The sequence below is a fragment of the Podarcis filfolensis genome (assembly GCF_964270895.1).
Source record: "Podarcis filfolensis genome assembly, chromosome: 8".
Classification (NCBI taxonomy): domain Eukaryota; kingdom Metazoa; phylum Chordata; class Lepidosauria; order Squamata; family Lacertidae; genus Podarcis; species Podarcis filfolensis.
In genome coordinates this window covers 75,425,056-75,441,690 of record NC_139611.1, presented here as the reverse complement: position 1 = coordinate 75,441,690, position 16,635 = coordinate 75,425,056, and the positions used below count along the sequence as shown (strand labels likewise).

The 16,635-nt window shown below is 44.0% G+C and overlaps 3 protein-coding genes and 1 long non-coding RNA gene across 5 annotated transcripts in view; 1 reads left to right on the top strand and 3 right to left on the bottom strand.

Moving 5' to 3' along the window:
* The window catches only part of LOC310768949 (uncharacterized protein), a 74,372-nt gene extending 74,034 nt beyond the window's left edge, over positions 1 to 338 (bottom strand). Inside the window, exon 1 of the mRNA XM_083627926.1 lies at positions 76 to 338. The gene's annotated coding sequence lies outside the window, so the exon portion shown is untranslated. The remainder of the gene's footprint in view (positions 1 to 75) is intronic.
* Positions 1 to 13,748, bottom strand: part of LOC310768784 (uncharacterized protein) — a 48,745-nt gene extending 34,997 nt beyond the window's left edge. Inside the window, exons 1-4 of one of the 2 annotated variants that reach the window (XM_083627561.1) lie at positions 13,066 to 13,748; positions 11,109 to 11,264; positions 9,511 to 9,690; positions 8,627 to 8,761 (exon numbers count right to left, since the gene is read on the bottom strand). In XM_083627561.1, the coding sequence (XP_083483687.1) occupies positions 8,627 to 8,761; positions 9,511 to 9,690; positions 11,109 to 11,264; positions 13,066 to 13,144 (550 nt within the window). In that variant the 5' untranslated portion in view covers positions 13,145 to 13,748. The remainder of the gene's footprint in view (positions 1 to 8,626; positions 8,762 to 9,510; positions 9,691 to 11,108; positions 11,265 to 13,065) is intronic. The other variant, XM_083627560.1, reaches the window with a different exon arrangement.
* LOC310769205 overlaps positions 1 to 16,635 on the top strand; it is a 126,423-nt gene that overhangs the window by 55,542 nt on the left and 54,246 nt on the right. The window lies entirely within an intron of this gene.
* Positions 1 to 16,635, bottom strand: part of PLAUR (plasminogen activator, urokinase receptor) — an 82,764-nt gene that overhangs the window by 51,096 nt on the left and 15,033 nt on the right. The gene's annotated exons all lie outside the window — the stretch shown is intronic.

Genomic DNA, 16,635 nt, shown 5'->3' with positions numbered 1-16,635 from the left:
AGCCTATGATCTGAGAGAGTTGGGCTGTTTGGTTGTATATATATATATATATATATATATATATATATATAGCACAAATGTGCTCAGCAGAGATTGGCTGGAGGGACTTCCTGAAAGACAAGAGCAGTTCTGGTAATGGCAGGATTACGCAAAGAAGAAAGAAGCCTATGCAAACAGTAAACAGCAACAGATGTGGAATCTGGCAATAAGGTAAAGGTAAACGGTTAAGTCCAGTCAAAGGTAACTATGGGGTGCAGTGCTATTTGAGGTATGGGAGAGAATGAAAGAGAGAATTATAGAAAGAACACCATGGTGGACCTCTCCAATAGAGGCAACCTCGACATTAAAAAAATATTATATATAAAATATATATTATATATAAAATATTATATATAAAATATTATATATAAAAATTGCCTGGCCAACTTATAGAGATTTAGTAGAAGGAATGAATAAAAACATCAGATTAAAAGAATATGAAGAACTCAAAATTTTGGGAATAAATTGGTTAGAATATTTCCAATTTAAGGCTACATATGAGAAAGATATAAAAATAGGGGATTTGGGAATAAAATATCAACATTAGAAAGAGATGTTTTACAAAATAATCAAAAAACACTCTCTAAAATGTATAGATTATTAGATAAAGTCCTCCCAGATCAAGAAGTCAAAGGAGAGAATATGCTAAAGTGGGAACAGGATTTAGGATATACAATTGATTCTGAAGATTGGGGAAAAAAAATTGGGGGGGGGGAAATATAAATTTTACGGCCTGCTATTCATTAAGAGAGAATTATATGAAGATGCACCACAGATGGTATATGGCACCAGACAGACTGGCAAAAATTAATAGATTGAATAGTAATAAATGCTGGAGATGTAATAGAATGAAAGGCACTCTATACCACTCTATACAGTATTATGTATTGTTCTTTGTTTCTCTTTCTCTTTCTTGTCTTGTAAAAATAAATAAAAATTATTTTTTTTAAAAAAAGGTAAATGTCCCCTGGACGGTTAAGTCCAGTCAAAGGTGACTATGGGGTGCGGCGCTCATCTCGCTTTCAGGCTGAGGGAGTTTGTCCACAGACAGCTTTCCGGGTCATGTGACCAAGACGACTAAACCACTTCGGTCGCAACAGGACACTGTGATGGAAGCCTGAGCGCATGCAGACGGCATTTACCTCCCCACCTCAGCAGTGCCTATTTATCTACTTACACTGATGTGCTTTCGAACTCCTAGGTTCAATATTGCAGATTCTGGCAATATGGAGCACCAAGCTAGTACAAAATTTGGCACCTCCTAGCAATGGCAAACCAGCTGTGCTGGTACAAAGCGAGATAGGCCCTTTCTTGCTCTCCCCATCCTCTTTCCCCATCCTATCTTCCTCTCCTCTTTCCTACCCAGATGGTCCCTCCCTGGCAAAAAGAAATTAAAAATCACCATGACAGTTACAGCCCTTAAGATATTCAAAGATGGCTCCTCTCAATATATATATATATATATATATATATATATATATATATATATATAATAAGCAAATTGTCAATAGCACCTTAGAGACCTTGGAAACCAACTAAGTTTGGTTCTTGGCATGCACACAAAAGCTTATACCAAGAACAAACTTAGTTGGTTTCTAAGGTGCTGCTGGACAATTCATTATTAATTATTTAATATATTTTGACTGTGTCTCCTTTTTTCCTAGGCTAAACATACCCTTCAACTATTCCTCATAAGGCTTGTTTTCTAGAACCTCCTGGTCCCTTCCAACTTTATGAGTCTATGATTCTGTATATTACCGTATTTTTTGCCCCATAGGGCGCACCGGCCCATAGGGCACACCTAGTTTTTTTTGGGGGGAAATAAAGGAAAAAAAATATTTCCCCCCAGGTGCGGGGATGAGGTGGGGGAAGCCCAAGCTTCCCCCGACCCCAGCCCCCAGAACAAGCTGCTATCCGCAAGCCTAGGGAGCCCAGCGGGAAGTCACGCCGGTCTCCCACGGCTTGCAGAGAGCTGCCCGAAGCCCGGAGCGCACTTCTCAGTGGGCTCCCAAGGCTTGCGGATAGCTTCCTGAAGCCTGCATTCACCCCATAGGATGCATACACATTTCTCCTTCATTTTGGGAGGGGAAAAAGTGTGTCCTATAGGGTGAAAAATACGGTATTTATTTATTGCATATTATTTATTTGTTGCATTTATTTACTGCATTTTTCTCCAAGGAGCAGAAGGTGACATACAGGTTTCCCCCTCCCCCATTTAATCCACACAACAGCCCTGTGAGGTAGGTTGCACTGAGAGACAGTGACTGGCACAAGGCCACCCAGTGAGTTTCATGGCTGAGTTGGGGGTTTGAACCCCAGTCTCTCAGGTCCGAGTCCTCCTCTCTAACCACTACACCACACTGCTTCTACTCGAAGCCATTGGAAGTGGGATTGGGAGCATCAATAATGCCAGCTGCATTAGAAAAGGCTGCACAGGCTGTGGACTGGGAGATACAGTGGTGGTCTGGATGAGTGCCAATAAATCGAGACTGGCAAGACAGAGGCACTATGGGTAGGTGGTTCTCAAATTTGAGAACGTAGGAGCCTGCTCTGGAGAAGGTTGCCCTCCCCATGATGAAACAGGTGTGCAGTCTGGCAATGTTCCTGGAACCAAAGGCAAATGGAAAATTTCCAAGAAATCTTTAAAAGTTTCCTGTTTCTCTGGTGTTCCCTTAAGGCACGGCACCATTCATACAGCTCTCAGATGTGAGCAAAGTTCGAGTGGGCTTCCGAACCCAGCTTGCTTCACTTTATTTCTTCAAAACAATCAACCCAAGAACTTGCCCAACAGCTTGATGTTTCAAAAGCAAGACTGCAGCCCCCAAGGCATATTTCAACACCCCCTTCCTACCTTACGTGGTGTCAAATTTCTGTGCAGTGATCGGTGAATGTAATAAAATAATAGATACCTCTAAATAGAATATAAAGTGTTATCCTTTAGTGACTGTAGTACAGAGGGAGGAGTAGGAAAAGCAATTTTCCCAGGGGCACCCCATGTTCTTAAAACAGAAATGCAGCCATAAGGAGTATAAAGGCCATAAGTGCCTTGCCGCCTGTATATATGTTGGTTTGAACAGCAACCCTGTGAGGGGAAGAGGGGTCTCCTAACAGTTCTCAGCTCCCTTAAGAAACTATAGCAACCAGGATTATTTGGAGGCGAAGCCAGGGTTGTTTAAAAGCCAGGGCTATGAGGTAAAGGTAAAGGGTAAAGGGACCCCTAACCATTAGGTCCAGTCGTGGCCGACTCTGGGGTTGCGGTGCTCATCTCGCTTTACTGGCTGAGGGAGCCGGCATACAGCTTCCGGGTCATGTGGCCAGCATGACTAAGCCGCTTCTGATGAACCAGAGCAGTGCACGGAAACACTGTTACCTTCCTGCCAGAGCGGTACCTATTTATCTACTTGCACTTTGGCATGCTTTCGAACTGCTAGGTTGGCAGGAGCTGGGACTGAGCAACAGGAGCTCACCCCGTCGCGGGGATTCAAACCGCTGACCTTCTGATCGGCAAGCCTTAGGCTCTGTGGTTTAACCCACAGTGACACCCGCATCCCAAAAGTGCTATGAACACTGCTTTAAATATACAGTGCAGATAGGCAAAGGAAAGGATGCCTGGTCAGTTAAGTCCAGTCAAAGGTGACTATGGGGTTGTGGTGCTCATCTCGCTTTCAGGCCAAGAGAGCCTGTGTTTTTCCGCAGACAGCTTTCTGGGTCATGTGGCCAGCATGACTAAGCCACTTCTGGTGCAATGGGACACCGTGTCGGAAACCAGAGTTCACGGAAATGCCATTTTCCTTCCCACCACAGCTGTACCTACTTATTTACTGGTGTGCTTTTGAACTGCTAGGTTGGCAGGAGCTGGGACAGAGCAACAGGAGCTCACCCCATCGCAGGGATTGACCTTCTGATCGGAAAGCCCAAGAGGCTCAGTGGTTTAGACCACGGCTCCACCCGCTCCCCTAGTGCAGATCAGACCTGTGAGTGTGCATAGGTAATGCCTTTTGATCCAGCTGGGCTACAGGGCTACGGTGTCTCTGAGTGGTTTAACAACCAGTCCCTCTTCCCTGGGAACTCTGGGGACTGTAGCTCTCTGAGGGGAATAGTGGTCTGCTAACAGCTCTCAGCACTCTTAACAGACTTCACTGCCCAGGTGTTTTTTTTAAAAAAAATAAACATCCTGAGAACTTAATTTTGTTAAGGTTACTGAGAATTGTTAGGGGACCCTTCACAGAGCTACAATTTTTTCATCATCGTTTTTAATTTGTGTACTGTCTTACAATACTGAAGGCGGTTTACAGGCTGAAGAAACAAAAAATGTGCATCTTATAATAATATATTTCAACGTAAAAATGTGATAATAAAACATAACTTTAAAATAAGCAACCTACATCAAAAAGGTAGTATTCAACAATCATTAGAACAGTATAAAATTACAATATTAGCATATAAAAGTTAAACAGAAATTCACCCTTGTCAGTTACGATAAATAATTTCTAAACTATAATCAATAAAACAAGGGCAAAACACGGTACATAAAATAATACAATAGAAATTGAGAAGCAGAGACTAGAGGTTGGAGCAAGGCAGGTGGAAGAAAGCCTTGCCTGATTAAGTCTCTCCCCTCACAGTTCTTCCTCCAGGAACAGCTCCCTTCTGAGGACTCCTAGGGCCGGATGGTGGGGTAAGGCAGGTGGAAGAAGGCCTTGCCTGATGAAGTATCTTCCCTCACAATTCCTAGCACCCTCAACAAACTACGGTTCCTACTATTCTTCACAGGAAACTGAAACTGTTAAAGTACTATAAATGTATTCTTCTTTGGCGACCACTCGTAGCCAAGTAAGATTGTCTTCCATAAACACGGTTTTAACAATGAGTCCGTAAATGACTGTAGAGGCCAATTCTGGATCCACACGTCCTTCCACAGTGGGGACATTGGCGGGAGTTGATCACGGTGTGAATTTGCCAAGCGTGCCTTCCTCTTAGCACGTTTCTCCCTTGCATCCTGAGTTTGAGTGTCTTCAAAGCCCATGACACCTTTGGTAAAGGCTGTTCTCCAATTGGAGTGCTCACAGGCAAGTGTTTCCCAATTGTAGTTTATACTACATTTCTTTAGATTTGCCTTCAGACAGTCTTTAAACCTCTTTTGTTGACCACCAGCATTACGCTTTCCATTTTTAAGTTTGGAATAGAGTAGTTGCTTTGGAAGACGACAATCAGGCATCTGCACAACATGACCATTCCAACGTAGTTGATGTTGAAGAATCATTCCTTCAACACTGGTGATCTTTGCTTTTTCCAGTACACTGGTATTAGTTTGCCTGTCTTCCCAAGTGATGTGTAACATTTTTTGGAGAGACCATTGATGGAATTTTTGAGGAGTTGGAGATGGCATCTATAAGTGGTCCATGTTTCACAAGCATGCAGTAAGGCTGGTAGTACAAAAAGCATTTTGGTTTCCCTGAGAATGTCCCAGTCCTCAAACACTGTGCAAAAGTCACTCTACCTCCACACCCCTGTATTCACACATCTCCACCCTTCCTCTACACAAACAAGAGGAATTTCATAGTTCAAGTGTACATGTTGTTCTTGCGAAATCACTTGAGGAGGGTGGCATGTCAAGGTCAGTGAGGGCTGCAACCTGAGGATAAGGAGTACAGCCTTTGGAAAGTCCTGGGGGCCACACAGAGACATTTGGAGGGCCACATTCAGCCACCGGGCCTGAGGTGCTTCATGTCTGTAGTAGAGCAATACTTGTCTTGCCTAGAATCACAGCTGAACAGAGGTCTTTAAAGCTGCTTCTGTCATTGTAAACCCCAGTTGGTCAGCCAAATGTTTTGTCCCTCTTGTGGGGTTTTATTTGCCAGGCATTTGCAACTGTTTCATCACATCTGTTCTGCTTAACAACATTGTATTATTCTTGTCTCTCAGTCTTACGCCTGTTTGAAGAATATGATGTAGTTTTTATTGCATTATGTTGAATGAAGAGTGGATTTTTCAAGGGAGGGAGGGAGGGGTAGGAACATAGAATCACAGAATTGTAGAATAGATTGCCATTGTTGGAATGGATTACCATTCTTGATATTGTCACAAACGTTCTCCCCCTCTATCTGCCGAGCGGTGGCAAGAGCCCATGGTGCTCCAGGCACTGACTCAGAGTCTGTGTTCCTTTGGAGAATTGAGACATGGTGGAGACTGTCACAGCTTTAAGAAATATGCTTAACTCACCTTTTTACACCTTAAGTCTGCATGGAGGGAGCCCAGATCTTACAGAAGAGTCCTTTCCAGAGGAAGTCCAAGGCATCTCTCTTCCCCAGCCTTTAGCCAGCCTGCCCAAGATGGATGCCAGTCCTTCTTCCTTCTTCTTATTCCCAGCAGCATTTGCTCAAAACTCTCTTTTCCTGTCACCTCACACCCCGTTACCCTGGCAACCTTCCAAACCCCCAGTCTCCATTCACACCTCAGGGCAGGGGGGAAGGGTGGTTCTCTTGCATTGCCACTGGCCCTCTAGAGCCCCCTATTGTTCCTTAATGGCCCTAGCTTGGCCAGGTCATTTTGCATAGGATAGTCCAGGAATTCCTCTACAGCTTCTATTCTTCCTTCATATCCCAAATAATCAACATCCAACCAGTTATTAATTTCTAGGGTTTAGGGGTCCCCCAAAATCTATAACAATATTATTATATTGAATATGTAGTTTATGAGTTGTCTCCAATGCCAGTCCTATGGAGAGTAGTCCCATTGAAGTTAATGGGCATGGCTAACTTGGGTGCATTGATTTCAGCGGGTCTGTTCTGAGTAGCCCTTAGTTGAGTATAGCTAGTGTTGTCATACATCCGTCAGCAGTTGGCAGCCATGTCCCGGCACAAATCGGAAACAAGTTTGGGAAAATCCAGATATATGGCAGCCCATGTCGGCAGTGCTGTTTTTGCCAATCATCCATAAGAATATCTCAACAAGTTTAACAACTTTGGCCAAAATCAAAGCGCAACAACTTTTCTCTCTGGATTTTCACTGTTTGAAATATGACAACCCTAGCTATAGCCATTAGCATTTTGCCATCTCATCCGAAATCTGTAGAGTCCTGGGAAGCAAACAATTTGCTTGGTTTTGCAAGAGAGAACCAGACCCTAAGGTGGTGGTTATCCAAAATAAAATTTTATTTTATAGATGTGAGCCATACATCCAATTGGGACGGGTCACTGCCTTGGAGCCCTAACTCCCTTCCACCCTTCCTTCCTTTCTTCCTTCCTTCCTCCCTTCCTTCCTTACTCCCTCCCTCCCTCCCTCCCTTCTTCACAACACAGCCCTTCCAAACCCAAATGCAGGTTCCAGCAGTTTAGGTGCTCCCAAACCCCTTTCCTCACCCCCATATCCCGAGCATGGTGGTTCCCAGGACTGCCAGGAAAGGGCAAAGTTGAAGGCTGAGCCCCTGGAAACCTGACCCATAATGATCATAAGAAAGGTATGGGTTGGTGGTGCTCCTCACACCATGATTGACTATCTTGAATGCAAAGTCACTCTTCTTCCAATTGCAATTGCTGCCGGAGCAGCAAGGCCCTGACTCGCTGGTGATATTTATAGGGCCGAAGGATTGGCTCTTTATAACATCACAGGATGAGCGCTGGCAGGTCCTGATGGTCATGGGGAAAGTGCTGGATCCTGTTGTGGGAAGGGAAGGAAGGACAAGAAAGACACAACATGTTAGGTATGAGGGGCATTGGCCCTCTTCTCCCAGCATGCATTGAGATGCCACGGGGAATCATGAAGAACATGGAGCCTGAGGGGTAACCCACACCCATGAGTTCTTAGGGGGCAGGGCCCCCTACACCTCTGAAAAAGCAGCCCGTTTTGCTTGAGAGCACAATTTTGAGGTGAAAAGTTTGTGGGTGTAAGTTAAAGGGACAAATTCTGACATCGCAGGTGGTTGGACTAGATGATCCTTGGATTCCCTTCCAACTCAACAATTCTATGTTCTATGATTCTATAATGTTTGGCTTTAAGAAGTATTTTAATTATTTATTTTAACTTTGTAAGATATTTTATTCTGTTTCTATTCTGCTATGTCATTTACCTTTCGTAATGGCTTTGGCCATACACATGAATAATATTCATATTGGTACATGTAAAGGAATCTCCATCAAGGGGCCCCAGTCACATCTGAACCTAGTAAGATGCATTTATTTCACTTAGAAACAGCTTGTCACATCCTATTTTTCAGTGTTCCCAAATTCTCAGAGCTGCTTGCTGCTGATTTATGATCATTATTGTAATAAAAAGATGGTATTATTAAGACGCCACATCACCAAAAGGCCCCCTGCAATCAACAGATCACCCTAAAGAGGGAATAAATCTGCAGAGAATTGCTAAATCAGCTTCACCAACTTCATGGACTCAAATTCCCATCAGTGACTACCAAGTTCTAGAGGGCACCAGGGCTGGCAAAGAAAGGGGTTTTCAAGTAAGACATAGGCAGTAGTGTTTGAATTTAGCCAGGTGCCAAGTTCTGATACTGGAAGTGAACTCAGCTTGAGGGGAGGGGGTGTTTTTTGGGGGGCAGGATCTGTGGAAGAAATTTCCTAGGCAAACTCACCTCCTCTATCTGAAATAGTAATGTTCATGCTGCCTTCGTAACACAGGTTGTAGTCTTTGCCACATTTCGTAGTCTCCTGCATGAATCTTGTGGAGCTCCACCCAAAGCCTGTGTAACACTGGTTGGACCCAGTTGCTGGAGTAAGAAATCAAAATGAAGAGCATGAGGTTGGGGGGGGGGGCTGGATTGAAAAAGGTCACTCCCCTTTGTGGGAGTCTCCCCCTTTTTCTGTCTCTTAAATAATGATAGGAGGAGAATATTTCGGTTTGCTTTGCATATCAAAGTGAGCCTACTTAATTTGCCCTTTTCAAAGGATTGGTTTTCTTAATCATACTCAGAGTAAACCCACCAAAATGAATTGGTATGTGTTTATGTGGATGCGTAAAGCGAGGAGTTATACTTCAAAATCTGAACTTTTCTGAATTTTGCAAGGCAATTTTCTAACTTAAAAATGGGTACAAATCTTTGCACATATTGGGGGTTGTTGCCCTTGCTTTCTCCACTTGCCAAAGCAGCCACACCCTTTGCCAAACCCCACACCTGAGCACGTCCCCTCCCTTTACCCCTCACTCACCCCTCCCCCTACAGTGCACCTCATGTTTCCACTCCCCCCACAGCTCCCTCCAAACCTTTCTCCGTGCTCTCGCTGCTAAATTACACCCTAAATTACACCCTAAAGCACACCATCTTGTACATTTCTTGAGAAGTGGGGTTACCTTTTCTTTGGCAAGTGAGCCGAAGAGTTGGGGAACAGGGCCGCTTGCCTTAGAAAGCTCCAAAATTGAATTTTTCAAGCCTTCCTATTGACAACCACTCGCCCAACAAGTGAAACTGTGAGATCACACTTTCTTCTCAGGTGACCCTTAAAAATAAATAAAAAATACCTTTGTCCTTAATAGGGGTCTTGGGAACTTCTCTCATTTTCGCATTGCAAAGGTCACCAAAACAGTAGCTCTGGTCAAATTGGATGGCAAAGTGACGGTCACCAGAGTTGACTGATTTTGTTCCATCCGCAAGGTCCTTGCTGACGCAGCCTTTGTAGCTCATTATCAAAACATCTTTATCTAAAACGGCGGGGGGGGGGGGAGAGATGTATAAATACAAACAATAGATTGATGCTGTGGCAGGGTGTTCCAAAGACCTTATCTTGGCAATTATTGCTCTGGGGGTGACTTATACATGCTTTGGCGGGGTTATTGTCATTGTTTAGTTGTTTAGTCATGTATTTCAAAATCTGAAAGTCCAGATACAAAAGATTTTTGTTTGTTTCTTTGTTTGTTTTTGCCAAAGTTTTACCCAAAGTTGTTGATGCCCAGACATTCCAGTGATTTCTGTTTCCAATGGCTGAATTCCAGGAATGTCTGGAAAATTTTGGGTGTATGGGCAACTCTATACAGCATGGGGTGGCTGCGAAAGCCCCCTGGCCTTTTTCCCCTCTGGTTTTTTCCCCTCTGGTTCATGTCTAACTTGGTGCCATGGGTGGGTGGGTTTTTGTTCATGTGAGTGGCCCCAGAAAGTACTGAGAGTTCTTCCCACTTCCCACTTCTTCCTGTTTCCTTGTGACACACTTCCTGGCAGCTGTTTTACTTCAAAAGCTAGGTTGGAAACCAGCCCAAGTCTGTGGCCAAGCATCTGTGGGCCACCTGCCTGTGACAGAAGAGGCGGAAGGAATCTGGGATGGAGCAGTGGGTGTGGCTCTTGCCCTAGGACGCAGCCTGCATTCTAGCCAAGCAAAATCCAGAGCTTTTCCACACCCTCACATCTCCAAATCCTCCACTGAGGCAAGTAAGATGCAGATCGTATTTCAAGCATGCAGTCCAGAATATCTGAAAGGTTCTGGCATGCAAATAGTTGAAACTATTTCAACATTAGTTGAAACTATTTCAACATTAGTTGAAACCTTTCAACATTAGTTGAAACCTTTGAACTAGAATATCAAAAAGAAATAACAAGCCAAGATTTATAAACCTGTGGAAGGTTGCTCTTTTAACACTACATTGGTGGCAGGAATCTATGCCCCTCCAGATTTCATAGAATTGTAGATATGGATGGGACCACAAGTGTCATCTAGTCCAATGCCAGATGTTGGAGTCCACTCACATCAGCCCCAGCCAGCATGGCCAATGGTTAGGGGTGGTAGGAGTTGAGATCCAACCAAATCTGGAGGGGCCAGATGTCCCCTGTCTCTGCACTAAGCTATGGCTTAGTGTTACATCTGAACTGGGTCTGTGTCAACTCTCAGAATGCTTTTTATTAAAAAAAGAAATAAATGGAGGCCAGGGGCTTGTACAAAGATCTGCAAATATAAAATAAAATGAATCAAAACATATTTTAAATACTTCAATTCTGAATGCATGCAAAGTATCATTTCAGGCCTCAGGTAATCCCGCTGGGAAATTTAGGGGTTGTAAGTAATTTCATGCTTTTCCTCTCTCAAAAATCTAGCAGCCACACAGGATCCATCTGACAGACCAGCACTTACCTATAGTTAATATAAGTTGTGCATCTGTGCAAACGTTCTCAGCACTGGAGCAGTTGATAATACCGCCTACTGGGGAGATATGAGATGAGGAGTTGCCCTTGTGTGGAGTGGTAAGATTGACGGTCTTGGAACTATGACACTTCAAGGCAGAAATTCCTGAAAGGAAGTGTGGGAAGAAAGGGCATGAGATCCTGGAGAAGCTATTAGCAATGTCTTTCTGCCTTGAAATCATCAGCGACTAGAAATTGGTTCCCCCCTTTTAAAACGAAAGCAGAAGTTCTTAGGAGGCAAAGATTTGCACCAAGTGCCTGTTCTGAACCGCAGGCCCAAAGGAGGGGCCTGAGTGAGTGCTTTGATGAGTGGATACCACAGAAGGATTCAAAAATGTCAGAATGGCCAGTCCTAGAGATTTATTAAATCACAGGGTTGGATGAGACCAGTAGGGGCATCTAATCCAATGGCAGTTATTGGATTTCAACTCACACCAACACCAGTCAGATTTAACTTTCAAAACAGAACAATGACAACCAAATTATAGGCATTACACACACCCCAAAAGGCATTGTAGTTAACCTGAATTTATCCTAATGCGGTATTTTAAAAAATGAAGAAGAATTTTTTAAAAACCAACAGCACAATTCAGATTTGAAAGCAAAGTATGAACCGAAAAAAGAAAGAAAGAAAAACAGGTGGAGGCAGGCAGCTCCATGGGAGAGTACTTCACAGTTCCTCGTCCCAGTTATTTCTCCCTGGGTCAGTTTCCCACAGTTTTGAAAACACTACATTAGGCTGCTTAGCCATTCCCTCTCTACTGAGTTCCAGCATATTGCAAGTCAAACCACATTCACTTTCTGGGAAAGCTTTTGGGTGACATGACTCCACCTTCTCTTTCCCTGACACAGCCCAAACCTTCTCCTTCTTGCTGACAGGGCTAAACTCACCTCAAAGACACACTCCTCTCCACCAGCAGTACCCAAAAGGTGACTTAAGCAAGTCATAGCACATTCACTTTCCTGGAAACCTCCTGTGTAGGAGGATTGCAATATGTCCTCTTTTTCCAGGACATGTTCTCTTTTTTTCCTGGGGACATCCTCTTTTTCAGGACTGAAATTTCTGCGTGGGAGGATTTTTAAAATTTGACTAAATGTCCTGGTTTTTGTTTGCTTGCTTGCTTGTTTACAAAAATCTAAGAAAAAAATCCTAGTGCATTAGACTCAGATCTAAGGCACCCGGCTAAGCTAGTCTGCAGCAGAGAATCACAACAGAGCAGCAGCTTAAACTAGCCAAATACTCTATCAATCCTTTCTCTGATCTAAAAGGATGCTGGCTCAGCTACAAGATCTGGAAGGAGTCTGGGAGGGCAAGAGTTAATATACCCCTGTCCTTAATAAGAGTCCTTATGTACATGTTAAATGCAAAAATCTTTCACCCAACATGGGGCTCAAACCCATGATCCTGTGATTAAGCCTCTCATGTTCTACCAGCTGAGCTATCCCAGCTCTTGAGAAGAGCCAGAGAAATCAACCTGAGAGGCAACCTATTCCTCTTTTAAAGCCATCCAGGTGGGCCCATCCCTGTCTCCTGTGGGAGGGAGTTCCATAGTTTAACTTTGCCCAGTGTGAAGAAGGTCTTTCTTTTATCTTTCCTGAATCTGCCAACTTTCAGTCTCAGTGGGTGTCCACTATTTCTAGTGCTTTGAGAGGGAGAGAGACACATAATTCTGGAGTATCTATCATGTGAGCTCTCTCATATTATCTCTAAACTAAAACATCACAAATAATGCAAACTTTCCTCACAGGACAGTCGTTCCATCCCCTTGCACAGTTTTGGTTGCCCCTTTCTGAACCTTTCCCATTTACCTTGAAATTCCTTCTTGTTTCTCCGTGCAAATCTAGTTGCACCCACCCAACCACCCAGGTCTGCAACTCGAGGACATTCCAATAGCAATAACTGGTACCTGAAATAAGAAAGGTCATCACCAGCAGCCCTTGCAGCACAACTATTGCAGCTCTCCATCTCAACGCGACACCCTCCATTGTCTGAATCCGAGAGGCCCTCTGAGCCAAAGAACCAGTTTCCTGATGAGTCGTGGAGGAAAAGGAAAAGCAGTCCAAGATCTGAGAGAGTTGGGCTGTTTGGTTATATATATATATCACACACGAATGTGCTCGGTAGAGATTGGTGGGAGGGACTTCCTGAAAGACAACAGCAGTTCTGGTGATGGCAGGATTATGTAAAGAAGAAGGAAGCCTATGCAAACAGTAAGGAGCAACAGATGTGGATTCCGGCAATAAGGTAAAGGTAAACGACCCCTGGATGGTTAAATCCAGTCAAAGGTAACTATAAGGTGCGGCGTTCATCTCGCTTTCAGGCTGAGGGAGCTGGCAATTGTCCACAGACAGCTTTCTGAGTCATGTGGCCAAGATGACTAAACCACTTCGGGTGGAACAGGACACCGTGATGGAAGCCTGAGCGTGTGCAGACGGCGTTTACCTCCCCACTATAGCAGTGCCTATCTATCTACTTAAACTGACATGCTTTCAAACTGCTAGGTTCGATATTGCAGATTCTGGCAACATGGAGCCCCAAGCTAGTACAAAATTTGGCACCTCCTAGCAATGGCAAACCTGCTGCACTGGTACAAAGCAAGACAGGCCCTTTCTTGCTCTCCCCATCCTCTTTCCCCATCCAATCTTCCTCTCCTCTTTCCCAGCCTAATGTTCCCTCCCTGGCAAAAAGAAATTAAAAATCACCAAGACAGTTATATCCCTTAAGATATTTGAAGATGGCTCCTCTCAATATATATATATAAAATAAGCAAATTGTCCAGTACCACCTTAGAGACCAACTAAGTTTGTTCTTGGTTCTTGGCATGCACATGAAAGCTTATACCAAGAACAAACTTAGTTGGTCTCTAAGGTGCTACTGGATAATTTTTAAAAAAATATATGTATTTCAACTGCGTCAAACCAACGCGGCTATCTACCTGAATCATGTCTCCTTTTTTCCAGGCTAAACATACGCAGCTCCTTCAACTATTCCTCATAAGGCTTGTTTTCTAGAACCTTCTGGTCCCTTCCAACTTTATGATTCTGTGTATTATTTATTTATTTATTTATTTTTATTATTTATTTATTCTATTGAGAAACTGCTGCAGGAATCTACTTCGAATCGAAAGACAGCTGAAGAAGCAAAGGAAAAAGCATTGGCTGTAGAGGAAAAGATACCACCGATATGTAGGCAACTCGAGGATCACAGGTCGTTGCTGTCTATGATTGAATTGAAAGAAAAACAGACAAATTTAAGGATAGTTTGAGTGATTTTCTTACGCAGGAATTTGCAGACTTTTGGAACTTAGACTCAGATAAGCAAGATTTCAAGATAGTAAGCGCTTTTAGACTTGGAAGAGGGGGGAGAAAGAACAGGGTGAGAGACTGTTTGATTACCCTCCAAACAAAAGAGGAGAGAGACAAAATATTGAGTCTGCACTTCCAGAAGACTTTGGAAATACATGAATCAAGAGTGGAGATATTTAAGGACATCCTGAAATACCTTTTGGATCTTAGGTCTAATTACGGAGATCTGGTGGCCCTGTTGAGAGGAAATAGAACTGTTTTCAGGTGGGAATTCCCCCAAGGCCTATTTATTCTATATTATTTATTTGTTGCATTTATTTACTGCATTTTTCGCCAAGGAGCAGAAGGTGGCATACAGGGTTCCCCCTCCCCCATTTGATCCACCCAACAGCCCTGTGAGGTAGGTTGGACTGAGGGGCAGTGATTGGCACAAGGCCACCCAGTGAGTTTCATGGCTGAGTTGGGGGTTTGAACCCCAGTCTCCCAGGTCCGAGTCCTCCTCTCTAACCACTACACCACACTGCTTCTACTCGAAGCTGTTGGAAGCGGGATTGGGAGCATCAATAATGCCAGCTACATTAGAAAAGGCTGCACAGGCTGTAGACTGGCAGATACAGTGGTGGTCTGGATGAGTGCCAATAAATTGAGACTGGCAAGACAGAGGCCCTGTGGGTAGGTGGTTCTCAAATTTGAGAACGTAGGAGCCTGCTGTGGAGAAGGTTGCCCTCCCCATGATGGAAGAGGTGAGCAGTGTTCCTAGAACAAAATGCAAATGCAAAATTCCCAGAAATCTTTAGAGGCTTCCTGTTTCTCTGATGTTCCCTAAAGGCACGGCATCATTCGTACAGCTCTCAGATGTGAGCAAAGTTCGAGTGGGCTTCCAAACCCAGCTTGCTTCACTTCATTTCTTCAAAACAATCAACCCAGGAACTTGCCCAACAGCCTGATGTTGTAAAAGCAAGAGTGCAGTCCCCAAGGGATATTTCAACTCCCCCTTCACATCTTGTTGTTGTTTAGTCATTTAGTCGCGTCCGACTCTTTGTGACTCCATGGACCAGAGCACGCCAGGCTCTCCTGTCTTCCACTGCCTCCCGCAGTTTGGTCAAACTCATGCTGGTAGAGAATACTGTCCAACCATCTCGTCCTCTGTCATCCCCTTCTCCTTGGTCCCTCCATCTTTCCCAACATCAGGGTCTTTTCCAGGGAGTCTTCTCTTCTCATGAGGTGGCCAAAGTATTGGAGCCTCAGCTTCATGATCTGTACTTCCAGTGAGGACACAGGGCTGATTTCCTTAAGAATGGAGAGGTTTGATCTTCTTGCAGTCCATGGGACTCTCAAGAGCATCAAGAGTTCCCATCTTACATGGTGTCAAATTTCTGTGCTGTGATCTGGCAATGTAATACAGTCGTTCCTCGGGTTAATTACTTAATTCGTTCCGGAGGTCCGTTCTTAACCTGAAACTGTTCTTGACCTGAAGCACCACTTTAGCTAATGGGGCCTCCCGCTGCTGCCGCGCCGCCGGAGCACGATTTCTGTTCTCATCCTGAAGCAAAGTTCTTAACCCGAGGTACTATTTCTGGGTTAGCAGAGTCTGTAATCTGAAGCGTAGCGTATGTAACATGAAGCGTATGTAACCCGAGGTACCACTGTAAAATAATAGATACCTCTAAATAGAATATAAAGTGTTATCCTTTAGTGGCTATAGCACAGAGGGAGGCCTGGGAAAATCAATTTTCCCAGGGGCACCCCATGTTCTTAAAACAGAAACCCAGCCATAGGCAGTATAAAAGCCATAAGTGCCTTGCCTCCTGTATCTATGGAAATACCATTTCTAGGAGAAATCAATAGAACATAGGAAGCTGCCTTATCCTGAGTCAGAGTGTTGGTCTATCTAGCTCAGTAGAGGCAACAGTGACTGGCAGTGGATCTCCAGATTTTCAGGCAGGACTCTTCCCTCGTCCCACTGGAGGGGTCCTTGGGTACAGTTTGGCCCCACACACCTACTGCAAAATTAGGAGTTGCCTTGATAACTTTATCATAGAGTGGCCATTCTACAAAAACGAAGAAGAAAGAATTCTTGGGAAATGGTTTGTTTACTATGCATTTAGATACCTCTCAAGACACCATAGGGACGCGGGTGGCACTGTGGGTTAAACCACAGAGCCTAGGAC